This window comes from Aegilops tauschii, chromosome 7, assembly GCF_002575655.3.
Source record: "Aegilops tauschii subsp. strangulata cultivar AL8/78 chromosome 7, Aet v6.0, whole genome shotgun sequence".
Classification (NCBI taxonomy): Eukaryota; Viridiplantae; Streptophyta; class Magnoliopsida; order Poales; family Poaceae; genus Aegilops; species Aegilops tauschii.
In genome coordinates this window covers 450316648-450335281 of record NC_053041.3, presented here as the reverse complement: position 1 = coordinate 450335281, position 18634 = coordinate 450316648, and the positions used below count along the sequence as shown (strand labels likewise).

The 18634-nt window shown below is 46.6% G+C and overlaps 1 protein-coding gene across 1 annotated transcript in view; it reads left to right on the top strand.

The window, feature by feature from the left end:
* Positions 1-15688, top strand: part of LOC109746611 (uncharacterized) — an 83158-nt gene extending 67470 nt beyond the window's left edge. The window contains exons 3-4 of the mRNA XM_020305760.2: positions 414-849; positions 15586-15688. Of these exons, the coding sequence (XP_020161349.2) occupies positions 414-849; positions 15586-15688 (539 nt within the window). The remainder of the gene's footprint in view (positions 1-413; positions 850-15585) is intronic.
* Positions 15689-18634: the final 2946 nt, after the last annotated feature.

Below are 18634 nucleotides of genomic sequence, written 5' to 3'. Positions count from 1 at the left end.
CTTAAATAAGGCGTGTCCGGCTGATCCTTTTGCCCTTCCCCATATTGATCAAATTATTGATGCTACGGCAGGTTGTGCGCGCTTAAGTTTCTTGGATGCTTATTCCGGATATCATCAGATTAAAATGGCAGTCAAGGACCAGGAGAAGACGGCATTCATCACTCCCTTTGGAGCCTTCTGCTATGTGTCTATGCCCTTTGGACTCAAGTGTGCACAGGCGACTTATCAGCGTTGTGTGCAGAACTGTCTTCATAACCAGATTGGGCGCAATGTTCATGCTTATGTGGACGATATTGTGGTTAAATCCATAAAGGAGGAAACCCTGATAGATGATTTAAGGGAAACCTTTGATAATCTCTGGGTTTACAAGATGATGCTTAACCCGGCCAAGTGTGTTTTTGGTGTTCCTGCAGGCAAACTCTTAGGTTTCTTGGTTTCTGACAGAGGCATTGAAGCTAACCCGGAGAAGATCAAGGCCATCACCTCCCTGGCTAAGCCGGCGTGTATAAATGACGTTCAGCGCTTGGTGGGTCGCATCGCTGCTTTGAGCCGGTTTATAAGCCGTTTGGGTGAGAAGGCCATGCCATTATATCAGTTGATGAAGAAAACTGATAACTTTGTCTGGAATGATGCAGCCAATACTGCTTTTGAGGATTTGAAGAAGCAGCTGGCCGAGCCCCCAGTCCTTGCTGCTCCAGTTGACAAGGAGCCTTTACTGCTGTATGTGGCTGCTAACACACGAGCCGTCAGTGTGGCTGTGGTGGTGGAGCGCAAGGAAGAGGGCAAGGAGCATCCGGTTCAACGGCCGGTTTATTATGTCAGGGAAGTGCTCATCGAGTCCAAACAGCGGTATCCACATTGGCAGAAGCTTGTTTATGGTGTGTTCATGGCGAGCCGAAAGCTTAAGCATTATTTCCAGGGTCATCCCATCACTGTGGTCAGTTCTGCCCCTCTTGGTGATATCATTCAAAACAGAGAAGCCACAGGGAGAGTGGCTAAGTGGGCTATAGAGCTTGGACCTCATGGTCTGAAATACGTGCCACGCACTGCTGTTAAATCTCAGGCCTTGGTGGATTTCATCAATGATTGGACAGAGTCACAAGTGCCCGAGCAAAAGCCGGATAACACATACTGGACTATTCACTTCGATGGGTCCAGGCAATTGGAGGGCTCGGGGGCTGGAGTCGTATTGGCTTCCCCTAAGGGTGATAAGTTCCATTATGTGCTGCAATTGATGTTTCCTTGTACCAACAACGCAGCTGAGTACGAGGCCTTGCTCCACGGTCTTCGGATGGCTAAGGAGATGAGCTTGAGCCGGGTAAGGTGTTTCGGTGACTCAGACTTGGTGGCTCAACAAGTATCAGGCAAGTGGGACTCTAAGGACCCTCTCATGGCGGCTTATCGCCGCGAAGTTGATGCCATTGCTGGGCACTTTCAGGGCTACCAAGTAGAGCACATTGATCGCAGGAAGAACGAGGCGGCTGATGCTCTAAGCCGGCTGGGCTCTCAGCGAAAGCCGGTGCCGCCTAATACTTTCCTGGATGTCCTGTATAACCCTTCTGTTAAGTTGCCTACAGAGGAAGACTTGGATGTCCCTGACCCGGAGGCACGACTGGTGGCGGCTCTCCACATCATACCGGACTAGATAATGCCCTATCTGGCTTACATGACCCGGGGAGAGTTGCCTGAGGATGAAACTTTGGCCAGACAAATAACCCGGCGGGCTAAGTCAATGATTGTTATCAATGGCGAGTTACATCACCGCAGTGTTACAGGAGCGTTTCAGCGTTGTGTCTCCCCTGAGGAAGGTCAAGAGATCTTGCGTGAGATTCATGAAGGGGATTGTGGCCATCACGCCGGCTCAAAGTCTCTTGTGGCCAAGGCTTTTCGCCATGGTTTTTATTGGCTGACGGCTCATGCTGATGCGGAGGACTTGGTCAGTAAATGTGATGGTTGCCAAAGGTTCTCACGACGGGCTCATGTGCCGGCTCAGGAGCTGAGGATGATCCCAATTACTTGTCCCTTTGCGGTCTGGGGGCTTGATATGGTTGGGCCTTTTAAAAGATCCAAGGATAAGAAGACCCACCACTTGGTGGCAGTTGACAAATTCACAAAGTGGGTGGAAGCTGAACCAGTTAGCAAGTGTGATGCGGCCACGGCGGTTCAATTTATGAAAAAGGTGATTTTTCGCTTTGGCTTTCCGCACAGCATTATAACTGACAATGGCACCAATCTATCCAAAGGCGCCATGGAAGAGTTTTGTCAACGAGAGCATATCCGACTTGATGTTTCCTCAGTGGCTCATCCTCAATCCAATGGTCAAGCTGAGAGAGCTAATCAGGAGATCCTGAAGGGCATCAAGCCCCGGCTTTTGGTCCCTTTGCAACGGACGCCGGGTTGTTGGGTGGAGGAGTTGCCCTCCGTGTTATGGAGCATCAACACTACTCCTAACAGGTCTACAGGTTTCACGCCTTTCTTCATGGTTTATGGGGCAGAAGCAGTCCTCCCCAGTGACATCCGACATGACTCATCTCGAGTGGCGGCTTATGTTGAGGCGGACAATGAACAGGCGCGCCAAGATGCTCTTGACTTGTTGGACGAACAGCGTGATGTGGCAGCAGCTCGCTCAGCGATTTACCAACAAGACCTGTGCCGTTATCATAGTCGCCGGGTTAAAACCCGGGTCTTCCAGGAAGGCGATCTTGTGCTCCGTCTCATCCAAGATCAAACAGATGCGCACAAGCTATCCCCACCTTGGGAAGGGCCCTTTGTGGTCAGCAAGAACTTGCACAACGGGTCATATTACCTCATTGACATTCGGGAGCACAAAGATTCACGTAAGTCGGAGGAAGAGACCCGTCGGCCGTGGAACATAGCTCAGCTTCGGCCTTATTACACTTGAGCCGCCGGCTCTCATGATGTACATATTTCTATAAGCCATGTATATATTATGATAAGCAATAAAGCAGGACCTCTGTCCTTTTTCTCCTCCAAAGGTGAACGTGTTGTTTTCATTACAAGATCACATGATAACTTGAAGGAGGATCCGGCGTATGATCGTATTCGAATCTAGCCGTACGCAGTATAATCACTTGGGGGCTTCCTGTTCAAACATAGGTCGTATTCGAACCAAAGAGAACATAGCTGTCGATACCCATTTGATTGGCAAAGTGCCGAGCTCATTGGGGAGTTTTCTTTGATCACATTTGAATCATAGTTTAACCCCTTTGGGAACCGACATGGATCTTATTCGAATCAGCGTCGTTAAACAATTCTTAAAATCACTTGGGGGCTTCCTGTTCAAACATGGGTCGTATTCGAACCAAAGAGAACATAGCTGTCGATACCCTTTTGATTGGCATCGCCACACCCACTGGGGGCTATATGATCGTATTCGAATCCTAGCATAACCCCTTTGGGATGGGTCTCTGGTCGTATTCGAACTGGAAGCCCCTAAGTTTTTCTGATTTATAGTGAGTTTCTTCTGATTATTTTCAAAGTGTGTATGACCGGGTTTCACTTTGCCGGCTTACCTTTGATTTACAGGGTTAATCGAATACAACCGGAGTCATTAAGGCTGGTAAACCGGAATTGAGGTACCATTGCCCAGGTTATCTAAGCCGGAAGTGTGCTTGCAGGCTGGTAAGTGTGTTGTTACGTTTATATCAAGGACATAACTGAGGACCAGTCCTTTTTGATTCATATTCCGGGTTATACGTTTAAAACTATGCTTCTCAGTGTTGTAAGCCGCCTAGAGACTTGTGATTTGTCCTTCTATGCAGGATAGTTAAGGGCAATTATTTTGAGCTTAAGGAAAATGAATAATCGATTATGACCCGGAGAAATATAAAGGAAACAACTTCAATGGACTTCAGCATTCAAACGCGTGCATGATTGCACGGCAAATTTAAAGTATTGATCCTACTCTATTACAAGACTCATCGAGTCCAAAAGGGTGGAGCATTGTTTTATAAGCCGCCCGCAGAGTTAAGATGCTTGCTGGGTTGACGTCTCCGGCTCATCCCTCTCTTCTCCTCCGGCTGTTCCCAAGACCTGGAAAGTTGATGACTTCCAGTCAATGCCGCTCAGAGCTTCGAATTGAGCTTCCTCGTCAATTAACCCGGTCGGGTCAATCTCCGGGGCGAAGGTCTGCTGACGAGCCGGCGGGATTAAGCTGAGGGCTTCATAGCGCGGGGTCGGGATCCTCTGATTTTCCGCATTGTAACCCGGCTGGTACTTGGTCAGATCTGTGTCGTTTCCAATGAGGGTGGCCACCGGGCGCACGATCTTCACGCAGGCGGCAATGTCCCTTTGGTCGAAGGTTGTGCCGTCTTCCTTCAAACTTGGATAGCCGAGGGCGATGTCCGCCGGGTCTAACTCTGGAAGGAACGTCTTGGCCCGGCTCAGCGCGGCGATAGCTCCGGCTCTTGCAGAGGCCTGACGCAGCTCTTGGATGCGTTGAGGCAGAACGGCGAGCTGGCGAAGGACTTCCGCCAGGTGAGTCGGCACCTCGTTGGATAGGGCCACCACAGCCAAGGCACGCTGTGACCCGGTGTAGAGTTGCTCCACCAGGGTGTACACGGCCTTCAGCTTGGTTACCACACTCTGGTTGAGGTTGGCGCTTCTGGGACCTGTTTAACAGAATAAGATAAGCCGCCGACAAGGATGAGTTATGAGATATAAAGATTCTAAACTTGATGAAAGCCGGTGACATGACTTACCGAAGATTGCGGCAACCATCTGGGACACTTGGCGCTTTAAACCGGAGAGTTCGGCGGTCTTCTTTGAGAGAGCCTTCTCCGCCTGTTCGGCCCGGTTCACCAGAGTGGCCTTCTCTTCGGCCCAGGCTCTCCGTTCAGCGTCAAAGTCTGTTTTCAGCTTTTCTTGCGCAACAATGCTGGACACAAATTTGGCGTTTGCTTTCCGGGTCTCCGTCTCTTACGTCTTCAGACGGGTCTTGAGATCAGCGATGTCAGCTTCAAACTTCTTGCCCGCAGCCTGCATAATTTCTGGGTTATAGCATGAACAGTTATTATGCAAATTTAAAAGTCCCAAGCGTTTTCCAAGCAAAGACACTTGGCACTTGGGGGCTAATGCATATTGAACGTTTCTATCTACAAATTGCCGGTTCAATTGAGTAAGCCGGAACTTAAGTCTACAGCATATTCTATCATAAGTCGTAGACTTGGGGGCTAGAGCATGGTAAGAATAACAAGATAGCTATACAGTAAGCAAGAAGAAAGAAGAGTGGTACCTCTGATTTCTGCTGAATCTGGTTCACCATGCTGATCTCTGCATCCCGGCTCTTGTGCACTTGGCTGATGTAGCCGGAGACGAGCTCTCCGATGCTCAGGTTGGCGTAGTCAGTGAGGTCCAGATTAACCCGGCGGGGCTGTAGCAGCTCCCCCTTGACAGAACACTTGGCCAGCGCAGTAGGTCTCCCCGGCTCAACGAATTCTGTCCGGGTGATTACTACATCCGGGTCATCTGCTGGTTGAGCCGAGCTGGAGGCCTCCGGGTTAACATAAGCTTCTGCTATGGACTTGTTGGTTGGAGCAGCAGCCTCAGGAGCAGAGGCAGCTGGCGTTTCTTGAGCGGCTACCTCCGGCTCAGGCAAGTCCGGCTCATCGGCCGGCTTGTTCTTCTTCGCCCTTTTGCTGAGTTTTGCTTGGGCACTGAAAAGACAGAAAGGTTAAGCACAATAGTGTAAGTAAAGACAAAGTACAACATGAGATGATCATTATTACCCGGGCACAGTCTTGAAAGCCGGCAGGTTCGACTGCATAGAGTCGCCCGAAGAGGGGGAAGTCTCCTGATAATTTGAGTCAGAAGAATTGAGCGGCTGACGTATAACACCCGCCAAAGGATGAAAAGGGTACAAGTTGGAGATAACCTCAGTTCGGCGCTTCCTCGATGCTTCAGGTAACCCGGAGGAGAGGTCGGCGTCCTTGTTGGTCCGGGTGTGACGCCGGCTCTCATGAACCTGTCGCTTCAAAATAAATTGAGGATCTTGATAAGCTAAAGGATGTGAAAAGCTTACTTTCCGGGTTACCCTTCGGACTTTCAGCCTTGGCAAGGGCTCCGAGTCGGAGGAAAGTGACATTACCTCTTCAACCACCGGGTTACTTGCGCCGGTGTCATCCTGTTGATGCATAGTATTGATAAGGTGGACAGAAATAAATAACAAATATAACCAGAGTCTACAGGTTCAGGGGTTACCTCTGACTCGGAGCTATCGCTTAATTGCATGAGCTCTGAAGCAGTAGGCCTACTTCCCTTCTTACGGGGAGCGGCTTTCTTGGCGGCTTTCTTCGCTTTTCTGGCCTTCTTGGCTGCCTCGTGGTCATATTTGACCTTCCAGAATTTGTCATCAGCCTGAAAAATACAATGATGATTTCTTAAAGATTCAGATGAAGGTTATCTGCAGAGGAAGATAAAATGTTCAGATCAGCGGCTTATCGCTGGGGCTGGGTTGGTCTTGCAGAAGGGGGCTAACCCGGTCCTCCCGCAGTCTGCCAGACTCTCGTTCAAAAGAGCCTTGGTCATATCCTCAGCAACATCTTCAGGGAGATCGTTGCGGCTGTGTCTCTGGGGGTCATCCTTTCGGCCCGTGTATTCGCACATTAAGCCGGGGCGGCGGCTCAATGGGATCACCCGCCACGAGATCCAGACCCGGACCAGATCGATTCCGTTGAGACCATTGCCCAGGAGAGCCTTGATCTTGTTGATGGTGGGGAGCAGAGGTTGGCGCTCTGCCTGAGTTAACTTGTCAGACAGAGGGTGAGTCGGTTCCAGACGTGAAGGGCGAAAGCCGGGCAGCGGGCTCTCGTCAGTCGGCGACGTGTCTTGGCAATAGAACCACGTCAGGTTCCAGTCTTTGGGGTGGCTTGGCGGCTCTGCGTAAGGGAAAAGGCAGTCCCTCCGCCGCTGAATGGAGATGCCACCAAGCTCCAAACTTGGCCCATTGGCGCACTCATTCTGACGGTTCAGGTAGAAGAGCTCTCTGAAGAGCAGTAGGCTGGGCTCCTCTCCAAGATAAACCTCGCAGAACACTTGGAAGTTGCATATGTTGGACACCGAGTTGGGTCCTATATCTTGTGGCCGCAGGTCAAAGAAGTTTAGCACGTCTCTGAAAAACTTTGAGCCGGGTGATGCGAAGCCCCGGCTCATATGATCCGCAAAAATCACTACCTCCCCGTCCTTTGGCTGTGGTCTCTCTTCTGACGGGTCAGGGGCACGGTAGGACATGACGTCTTTCTTAGGCAGGTAGCCTGACTTGACAAAATCTGCTAAAGTCTCGTTGGTGACATTGGACCTCATCCAGTTGCAAGTGATGGAGGCTTTAGGAGCTTTGGGAGGCATGGTGAAAGTCGGCAGCCTATGATAAAAGGAAACGTCCGGTTTAATTATAAGCCGGAGGAAATTTACAGTTCAATGTTAAGGTGGCGGCTTATGGAGGGGACTAATGACATATATCTAAGTACATCAGGTTATTTAAGCCGCCCGAGGTATTGAGAGTAATTTGATTGTCTACGGCCTTATCACAGATAAGCCGGAAAATTCTATGGCGCATAGCCTCCTTTGAGCCGGAAGGTCTACGGCGCGTGGTTTCTTTAAACCGGAAATGTAAACCGCCATGACTCAACGAGCGCAGTTTTTACTAAGTGTGGTGAAAACAGGTTTCACACATTGCAGTGACTAATTTGGATCAAAACAGTCGGCTAAAAGGAAAATTTCTAGACCTAAAAACAGACGCTGGAGAAGTTCTTGGGCTCGAACAAGGCTCTTATGCAGTAAAAAGAAGGCTACTTGCATGTGAAATGGGTGCTAAACAGCTACTGCAAGGGTTCTATACAAGTCTAAGATCAAAAAGGGGTGGTAAAAATCAAATCTACCGAAGGCCCGCGATGAACTACGAAGAACAGAGGAAGAACTACGGAGCCCTAGTGCGGATCTGCCCTATGGAGTAGTGAGGACTCACCGGTGCTGAAGAGATGCGGAGGTTGCTGCCGCTTGTCTGGACCGAGTCAGGGTGATGCAGCGGCCAAGGTTGACGAAGACCGGGGGCGCGGCGGCGGCGGCGGAGTTCGAGCTCTTGGGTGACAGAGGAAGAAGACGAAGAAGAGGAGTGGCTGAAGGCCCGTCAGGCCGGACTATTTATAAGGGCGAGCTCATAAGTGGGCGCGAGAAACAAGGAGACCGCGGCGTGGTTATCTCCCCACGAAACGCCTCGATTTTTGGGATGGCAGTAAAGATAAGATTCGTTGCGGATCTGGCGGAGTAAAAAATGGACTTAATGGAAGATGACGTCACGGCGGATCACCCGGAGTCCAGAGGATGACGTCACGCCGGGTTATGGCTCTCACACAATGGTAAGCCTGAGGTTTTCTGTCGAAAGAATTGAAGATTGACATGAGCCGGCTCAAATCAATCTGGGGCCTAATGTTGAGGATATAGACCTTAGAGTCACCCGCCAGGAGTGGCCGGGTTACTCTTAATGGTCATTGCCAGAAGCCCGTCGCCAAGCTTGAAGACGGTGGGCCAAAGATGGGCTTAAGACCCGGATATGGCTTAAGGCCCGTAGTTACAATCATTATTATGGTAGAACTTGTAGTGTAAGGCAAGAATAGTTGAGAGTCCGAGCCGGACACTCTTATGAGACGGCCGGGACTCTGAGAGCTGCTGGGCGTCAGCCTCCCTATATAAAGGAACGACCCGGCAGCGGTTTAGGGACAAGAAAGATCTCATCGAGAGCCAGGCATAGCAGTTAAGCTCCCTGGTCATCGAAACCCTAATCAATACCACCTCAAACTGGACGTAGGCTTTTACCTTCACCGTAAGGGGCCGAACCAGTATAAACCCTCGTGTTCCTTGTCCCACTTAACCCCTTCAAGCTTCCTAGCTGCGATGGCTCCACGACTAAGTCCTAGCTCGAGGATATCTGCCGTGACAATTCCACGACACACCCCAGAGTTTGAACCTTTCAAAAGTTTGCGGAACCCGTAATCCGACAGTGTATGTACATACTGGTCGATGTGGAGGCATGCACGTGTCGTAGTAGAGGCGTGCACGTGTCGTAGTAGAGGCGCGCACATAGCATGTACATGTACGCACAGCGGCCAGGGTGCAAGAAAGTAAATACGGCCACATACGTACATACGGGCGGGGTCTCGAACGCCTAGTCGCGTGTACGTACGGCCAGTGCTCGTGTACATGGCTGGGTCAGAACGGAGAAACTGCATTGTCGTCGTGTTCATGGGGAGGCAACGGAACGCGTCGTTTTCATCGGGAGGCAATGGAATGTGTGCTGTTCATCGGGAGCCAACAACCTTGGACGGAACAACCGATGGAAACGAGGCCTGGCATACCGCAGAATGGAGGAAACGGCCTTGTGTTCGACTGGCACGGTCGAAACAGGATCCTATTCATCGGGAGGGGTCTGGCGTACTGCAAAACGGAGGAAACGGACTTCTGTTGGACCTCCTACGGTCAAAACAGGCTCCTGTTGATCGGGAGGGGTGTGGCGTACCGCAAAACGGAGGAAACGGACTTGTGTTGGAGCGCTACGGTCGAAATGGGGGTCCTATTCATCAGGAGGGGTGTGGCGTACCGCGAAACGGGACTCCATGGGATACTGTTCATCTCCACCGTCGACCTCCTCCAGCCTCCACGGGATACTGTTCATCCACCGACTTCCTCCAGCCTCCACCTACGACTGTTCATCCACGGGCTCCTGTTCATCCAGCCTCCACCGCGTGCTCCTCCACCGGCTATTGTTCAACCAACCCTCTCCACGGGGTCCTGTTCAACCACCCCTCCACGGGCTACTATTCATCCAGCCCTCCACCGGCTATTGTTCAACTAGCCCTCCACCGGCTACTGTTCAACCTTCCCTCCACTGGGTCTTGTTCATCCAGCCTTCCACGGGGTCCTGTTCATCCACGCCCAACCGGCTCGATCGATCGGGGTCCTGTTCATCCAGCGGCAACACCACGGGGTCCTGTTCATCCAACCCCCACCGGGAACTATTCATCCAACCCCCCCCCCCCCGGGAACGCTCATTGTTCATGCAGAGGCAGCATCGATCGGCTTCAGTTAGCAGAAGTAGCGAAGCAATCACTCGATCGCTCGGGTTCAGTAACGCGTAGCCTGAAGTGCAATCTCGCAGGTTCAGTTAGGCGATGCCTCGCTCGGGTTCAGTTAGAGCCCAATGTCTCGCACCCATCGTAACCGGGAACTCCCTGATATTTTCCTCGCCCTCACTTCTACCACGGTTTTTTCTGTCATACACGGCCCAAAGAATGTCATGCAACTGCGTCTCCGGCCCGTCCAGGATGAAAAGCCCATTTTCTGTCATGATTTTTTGTCATAGAAGTAGGAGCCCACCACATCTATGATGATACCAGGTTTTGTCACAATTATAGTCATAGAAGTGTCATAAGTATGACAGAAAAAAAAATTGTTCGATCCAAAATGTCACAGATGTGTCTTTTTTTGTAGTGTATTGCATATTATTTCTAGCATGTTGCCATATATTGCTTCTAATTTGGTCAAATACATTTGTTAGGTCACCGTTTTAATTTGGCCGAGTGATATTGGTTTCATCTTTCATATGGTTTCCAGCTTGCATTGCTTCTAACTAGTTCAAACACCTTGTGCTTAGTTTACACTTTATACATCATACATGTCAATATGTCATGACGTCCTATTTTTCATACATATTCCATCCTCCTATCATGCGGCTGCCTTACATGAAAGTAGTGTTCATCAGTATCATGCATCAATGAGTTCTGAAGAGCAAATTTTATTCCTTTTTCTTGTGGGTTTGACTTGACAAGGCAAAATCAAAAAAGAGGAAAGAAAAGAGTAAGGAAAGCGATGATGGTGGTCCTTTGCAGCAACGTAAATGGAGCATCTGTACGGATTCTCCTTTTATTGCTAATGCATTACAAGTTCCAAGTCTCCGCTCCCCTACTCCACCATCCAAGGTGCTTGCTCTAACTTGGTAGTGTGATATCTGGTTGCATGTTGCATATGGTGTCTAACTTGTATTGCTCCTAATTAGTGTAAACTGCATCTGCGTGATATCTGGTTGCATGTTGCATATGGTGTCTAACTTGTATTGCTCCTAATTAGTGTAAACTGCATCTGCTTAGCTTACACATGATACGTGTGAATATGACACGCTTTCCTGTTTTTGGTACATACTATACGATACTACTCTTCTTGTGTATCCTGCATCTGTCACTTATGATGGGACACCTTTAAGTTGGTAGTGTGATATTGGTTTGCGTCTTGAATATGTTTTCTAGCATGTAGTGCTTCTAGTTTGATGAACGCCACCTATGAGGAGACAGTTTTAACTTGACAGGGTGATATTGATTGCACCTTCCATATGTTATCTAGCTTACAGTGCTTCTAATTTGTTGAAGTTCCTTCTGCTTAGTTACCACATCATATGTGTGAATATGTCAAGCCATCCAGTTTTTCGTACATATTCCATCCTCGTATCATGACTTTGCCTTTCATCGGAGTAGTGTTCGTCAGTATCATGCATGAATGAGTTCTGAAGAGAAAATTGTATTCCTTTTTCTTGTCGGTCTGACCTGAGAATGCAAAATCAATAAAGCGGAAGGAAATTGGTAAGGCATTGGATGATGGTGGTCGTTCCGAGCAACTGAAATGTAGGGTCTCTACAGATTCTACTCCGCCATCCTCCCAACAAGATTTGCAAGACAACGCAAGGCTAGACAGTCAACGTAGTTGTGTAGATGATGAGCACATCTCCCCTACTCCACCATCACAGGTGCTTGCACTGACTTGGCACTATTATATGTGGTTGCATGTTGCGTATGATGTCTATCTTGTATTGCTTCTAACTTTGTTGAATTGCATCAGCTTACTTTACACATAATGCCTGTGAATATGACATGTGTTCCTATTTCTAGAACATACTATATCTGATCACACCATGTTCTTACATCAGACTACTGTTCTTCCATATCCCACATCAGTCACTTATGATAAGGCTCCTTTAAGTCGCCACTGTGATATTGGTTGTGTCTAGCATATGACTTCTAGCATGTACTGCTTCTAATTTGTTGAAATGATATTGGTGTCTAGCTTGCAGTGCTTCTAATTTGTTGAAATGCCTTCTGCTTAGTTACCACATCTTAGGTGTGAATATGTCACGTCGTCCTGTTTTTCATACATATTCCATCCTCATATCATGTGTTTGCCTTTCATCCGAGTAGTGTTCGTTAGTATCATGCATGAATGAGTTCTGAAGAGCGAATTTTATTCCTTTTTCTTATCAGTTTGACTTCACAATGCAAAATCAATACAGCTGAAGGAAATTAGTCCGGCACTGGATGATGGTGGTCCTTCGGAGCAACTCAAATAGAGGGTCTCTATAGATTCTACTCCGCCATCCTCCCAACAAGATTTGCAAGACAACACAAGGCTGGACAGTCAACGTAGCTGTGTAGATGATGAGCACATCTCCCCTACTCCACCATCACAGGTGCTTGCTCTAACTTGGCACTATTATATGTGTTTTCATGTTGCGTATGATGTGTAGATTGTATTGCTTCTAACTTTGTGGAATTGCATCTGCTTACTTTACACATAATGCAAGTGAATATGACACGTGTTCCTATTTCTAGAACATACATGTAGATGATGAGCACATCTCCCCTACTCCACCATCACAACGGCTTGCTCTAACTTGGAACTGTTATATGTGGTTGCTTGTTCCGTATGATGTCTAGTTTGTATTGCTTCTCATTGTGTTGAATTGCATCTGTGTAGCTTACAACTTATACCTGCAACGATCACTTACCCATAAGACACATTTAACTTGGGAGTGTGATGTAGGTTGTATCTTGCATTGTCTTAGAGCTTGTACTGCCTCTAATTTCTTGAAATGTCACTTACGACGAGACACTTTTTACCTGATAGAGTGATATTGGTTGCATGTTCATATGGTGCCTAGCTTTCATTTCTTCTAATTTTGTTGAAATGCCTTCTGCGTACTGTTTTTCATACATATTCCATCCTCCTATCGTACGTGTGAATATGCAATGCTGTTTTTTGTATATATTCCATCCTCCTATCCTACAATTGCCTTACATCAAAGTAGTGTTCGTCTGTATCATGCATAAACTAGTTATGCAGAGCTAATTTTATTCATCTTCTTGTGGTTTTGACTTCATAAGGCAATATTAGAAAATAGGAAGGAAAAGAGTAAGTTAGGGGATGTTGGTGGTCCTCCAGACTGACGCAAACAAAGACTCTCTAGATTTGCCTGTGCTACTGCTAATGAAGTTGAAGTCCCAAGTCTACATGATGAGTTCATCTCCCGTACTCCACCATCGCAGGTGCTTGCTCTAAGTTGACAGTGTGATAATTGGTTTCATGTTGCATATGTTGTCTAGCCTGTATTTCTTCTATTTTGTTTAAATTGCACCTGCTGAGTTTATACGTTATACATGTGCATATGACATGCCTTTCTGTGTCTAGAATACACTGCATCTATCTATCATACCATGTTCTTACATCAAAGTACTACTGTTGTGTATCCCGCATTAGTCACTCATGATTGGACACTTTTAACATGGCAGTTTGATAGTGGTTTCGTGCATTGATTTCTACGCTGTACTGCTTCTAATTTTTTGAAATGCCACTTATGACAAGACACTTTTAACTTGGATGAGTGATATTGGTTGCATCTTTCATATGGTGTCTAGCTTGCATTACTTCTATTTTCTTGAAAATCCTTCTGCTTAGTTTACACATTGTAGCTACGAATATGTCACGTCGTCCTGTTTTTCTTACATATTCCATCCTCATAGGGTTGTCTTACATCAAAGTATTGCTTCTCTGTATCATGCATCAATGAGTTCTGAAGAGCGATTTTATTCTTTTGTGTTGTGGGTACGGCTTGACATGGAAAAGTCAAAAAAGAGCAAGGAAAAGAATATAGTAGGGAATGGTGTTACTCGTCGAGTGAAACGGAAAAGGATCTGCCCTCGAGATTCTGCTGGTATTTATAGTGCTGTAGAAGGTCCAAGTCCACCGGCTAAATCTACAAACACAGTATCACCTGCTCCACCAGCTGCAGAATCCACTTCAACTGTACCAGAATCTCAATGAGTTACTCGTTCGTTTGCTCTGGAACTGGCCTGTTCCCAAGCTTCCTTGACACCTAACACTACTTCCGAAGCACTGCTAACACAACAGGACTTGGCAAGATCAGATGAACCTCATGAGCATCAACACCCAGACAGTACCTGATCGAGTCAAGTTGCAGTTCCATGCTCCTTTATATGTACTCTCACAGTTTGATGTGCACTAACACTTTCCATATTCGTTGTTGAACTAGCACCATGGCACAAGCAAAAATAGACATCAGGGATAATGCTTGACAGATTAACAAAATCTAAAGGAGGACGAATGGAGATCCATTTTGAGGCAGGTTTAAAAAGGCCACGTCAGAGTCAGCCAAGTTAGTATCAGAGGCAGCCGTTGCCATTAGGTGTCATGCATGTATCCGCCCAACGTGGATCCAGTACACCTTCCTTGAGCATTTATCCGCAAGTAATGTTATTCATCGCAATTTGTAATATTGTCTTGCTCTATCCCATACTTTATAGCTTCCTCCTAATAAGACTCACATTCTTTTTCAACAGATGAGGTTCAAGTTGGATCCGAAAGATGATGCAACTAAACAAGCATGCACTCATGTTTTTCAGTCTGCTCTGCGACAGTATCGGTACCACCTTAGAAAATCTCACTTTGAAGGCAAGGCTAACAATGAAATTGCCCAACCATCTCCAATGGAATATATTACAGATGAAGACTGGACAACCCGTGTTAAACACTGGTCTGATCCAGAGTATCAGGTAGGGTATATGTATTTGATCAGACCACATATTGAACTTGTATTTATGTATTGTAACACCCCAAAAAAAATTTATTTGGTTTTATTAATTTCCTTTTTAGGGGAAGGAGGTTATTTAATTTTTTTTTAAAACCTCTCCTTCTCAAAAACCTTTTAAGGCAAGTATTTTATGTGTTCTTCCCAACATTTACTTTGGTCTTGAGGGCTTTTCATTTAGTGTTGACTCAACACAAATATTTTCTTTGGGAAAGTCTTTGAAATCCTTTCTTTTTAAAATAACCATATGACTTATGAATTGATTCTTCCTCATTCAAATTTTTTTTTCTTGCCATGACCTAGGTTGAAAATTTTCTTCCAAAACCCCTCCCTCCACTTTGAGTCAAGTCAAATATCCAATCCCAGCAAGTTCAACCCATTTTGATTTTGACTCTATTTATTTTATCCTCAAAACTATTTCTGTCATTTATTTTGAACCTTAGTGATTTACAAAGGAACCACGAGATCCCTTTTGAGTTTTGGTAACTCCTCTGACTAGTCCTTAGTACCCCCAACCTAGATCCCTCAAGATCCACTTGTCCACAATTCAAATTTTTCAAATTTTGCTTGCTGCAAGTTTGGACCAGATTTGCCATTTTGGGTGAAATTCATTATTTTTATTCTCCAAAAATTCTGAGATAAATCAGGCAGCCCCCAGATGTATTGAGAGACCACCTCACCAAAGACCACCTCACCAAAGACCTCCTCGGCGAGATCCATCACCACCCGGACCACCGTCCGCCGGAGTAGAGGCCGCCGTCGACGTGGTGCTCGCCGACGACCAACTCCACCACCCACAGGTGCAGAAGAGCACCGTGAGTCCGTAGGTACCAACCACTTCCCCTACCTCGCCGGGGATCGACGCCGGCGGCCACCGCGGTCCTCGGGCGCCGGTGTGCTCTGTTTGAAATTCAAACATGATGGGTGGGACCCCCTCGTCAGCTTTTTCTCTTTTTCGAAATGTTTTCTGAAAACGCCTTCGGGCAAAATACGTTTTCTAACTGAGGCGTTTTCTGTCCTTTTTATGAACTAGCCCCTGGAAAGTTTCTGTTTCATTACAGATGGGTCCCTGGACTAAAACCTTAATAACTTTTAAACAAAAGATGATTTTGAGTTGATTCTTTTTCTGTCAGCTTTATTTTTCTGTCTAGTTTTTTTATCATATTTATTTGAAAAATATTTGGAACAACTTTTATACACACTCGGTATTTACGTTAGTACGCGTTCTCTTTATACCGTAGATACCAGAGGAGGTGACGGAGCCGCAAACTTCACCGAGCTAGACACCGACTGCTCCGAACCAGGCAAGCATGTTTGAACCTTTGATATGATGAGTGTTTTGCATGTTTGCTTGAATAGTTAGTTCATGGCATGTTTATATGAGCATCAGTGAGTGTTATATTGCATGCAAGGCAACTACCAGTATGCTTCGAAACTTGATGTGATCATTTGATGGGAGATAACATGATCATGTGGTGACATGAAAGGTGGTAAGATGGTATTGTTGAAGCATGCCAGTCTTATGTCAACCGTTAAACTCCAGTGTTAACGTGGATCAAGCCACGTTACCGTCCGTCCCCTTTTCGTGCTGCCACATGTTTTCTGCAAAGAATACGGTTTAGTAAGTTGCAAACCTCTTTCCTCGTACACACCAAATAGAGGAGCCGCGATGAGGGTTCCATGGCCCTGGATTAAAGCCCGTCATCCGGTCAGGGGGCATGGGTGTTTCCGGTTGGGACCGAGAGGGGGGCACCCCTTAGAGCGCGCGATATAAATTTGATCCCATGCTACTCGAGGTTGTGGCCTCCCCATCTTAAAGTTTTTCTTGAACGTTGCCTAGGGTGATCCCTGGCAGCGGAAGGTGGAATGGGTGTGTACTGGTTAGATGTGTTTCTCCTAAAATACCGTAAACAGAACTAGTCCTTTGTGACTACTGAAATCCGTTGGCTGTGGTTAAAGAGTACAAACTCTGCAGAGTCAAAACCCATCCGAGTAACCGTGTCCATGGTCAAGGATCTTGGTCAACATATCCATATCAGTATCAGTCTCAACATTTGTCTCAGCGTCAGTCTCTGTGTCAGTATCAGTGAAAATCCCCGGTGAATAAACATGAATGGTAAACCCGGCTGAATGTTATTCCTATGGATGGACTAACCAGTTTATTATTACATACATGTGTATTCCCTTGAGATGATTTAAATTCATGAGCTACTTGAATTCGAATAATGAAATATAAGCCCTTTATGTGATGTCGCTCAGACGTCCGACTGTGGCACTCTTGTTATTTACTTTTGATATAAGCCCTTTATGTGATGTCGCTCAGACGTCCGACTGTGGCACTCTTGTTATTTACTTTTGATATAAGCCCTTTATGTGATGTCGCTCAGACGTCCGACTGTGGCACTCTTGTTATTTACTTTTGATATAAGCCCTTTATGTGATGTCACTCAGACGTCCGACTGTGGCACTCTTGTTATTTACTTTTGATATAAGCCCTTTATGTGATGTCGCTCAGACGTCCGACTGTGGCACTCTTGTTATTTACTTTTGATATAAGCCCTTTATGTGATGTCGCTCAGACGTCCGACTGTGGCACTCTTGTTATTTACTTTTGATATAAGCCCTTTATGTGATGTCGCTCAGACGTCCGACTGTGGCACTCTTGTTATTTACTTTTGATATAAGCCCTTTATGTGATGTCGCTCAGACGTCCGACTGTGGCACTCTTGTTATTTACTTTTGATATAAGCCCTTTATGTGATGTCGCTCAGACGTCCGACTGTGGCACTCTTGTTATTTACTTTTGATATAAGCCCTTTATGTGATGTCGCTCAGACGTCCGACTGTGGCACTCTTGTTATTTACTTTGATATAAGCCCTTTATGTGATGTCGCTCAGACGTCTGACTGTGGCATTCTTGCTATTTACTTTTGATATAAGCCCTTTTCGAGATGTCGCTTACACGTCCGACTGTGGCACGCACTGTCGTTTATATTTCAATATGAGCCCTTTATGTGGTGTTGCTCTGACGCCCGACTGCGGCATTGTTAATTTATTTTACCTTTCGAGGCGTCGCTTCAGACACCCGATCGGTCTTCAGCTATTTTATTGGGATTTCGGGAGGACTACCGCCTGACTTCCTTTTTATTTATCGTGGAGTGCAATTTATTATCTGAGTGCGCATTACTAATCTGCTCATGTGCATCATGTTTGCATTTGTTATATCTTATGTCCAAACTGTCTTGCGAGTACATTCAAAGTACTCACCTGGCTTGTTGATTTGGCCAGATGTTGACGAAGGCGATCTTATGGATGAAGAGTTCGATAGCGAGTCCGACGCCTAGAGGAGTCCCAGTCAGTTCCGTGCGATCCTGGAATTGGTCACTTGTGTTATATACGCTTCTGCTACACCAATAAAATCATCGAGCCTCACTCCGGCGCTCGATGAGCTGTAAAATTTAGGAGTCTTGTCACCCATTTCGCTGTGACATATCCACCACCACTCTTATTACGAGTCAGTAGTTATGCCACCATACTCCTTGTGTCATATCCGCCCTTATGTATTATATCGGCGTGCTTGTAATAAATTGTTGAGCAACCTCAGCTCAACCTTGTATAATATTTAGTACTTCTGGATTTCTGTATCAAGGATTTGTCCACCAGTAAGAAGGATTCTTCTATACTGGTTTCATATAA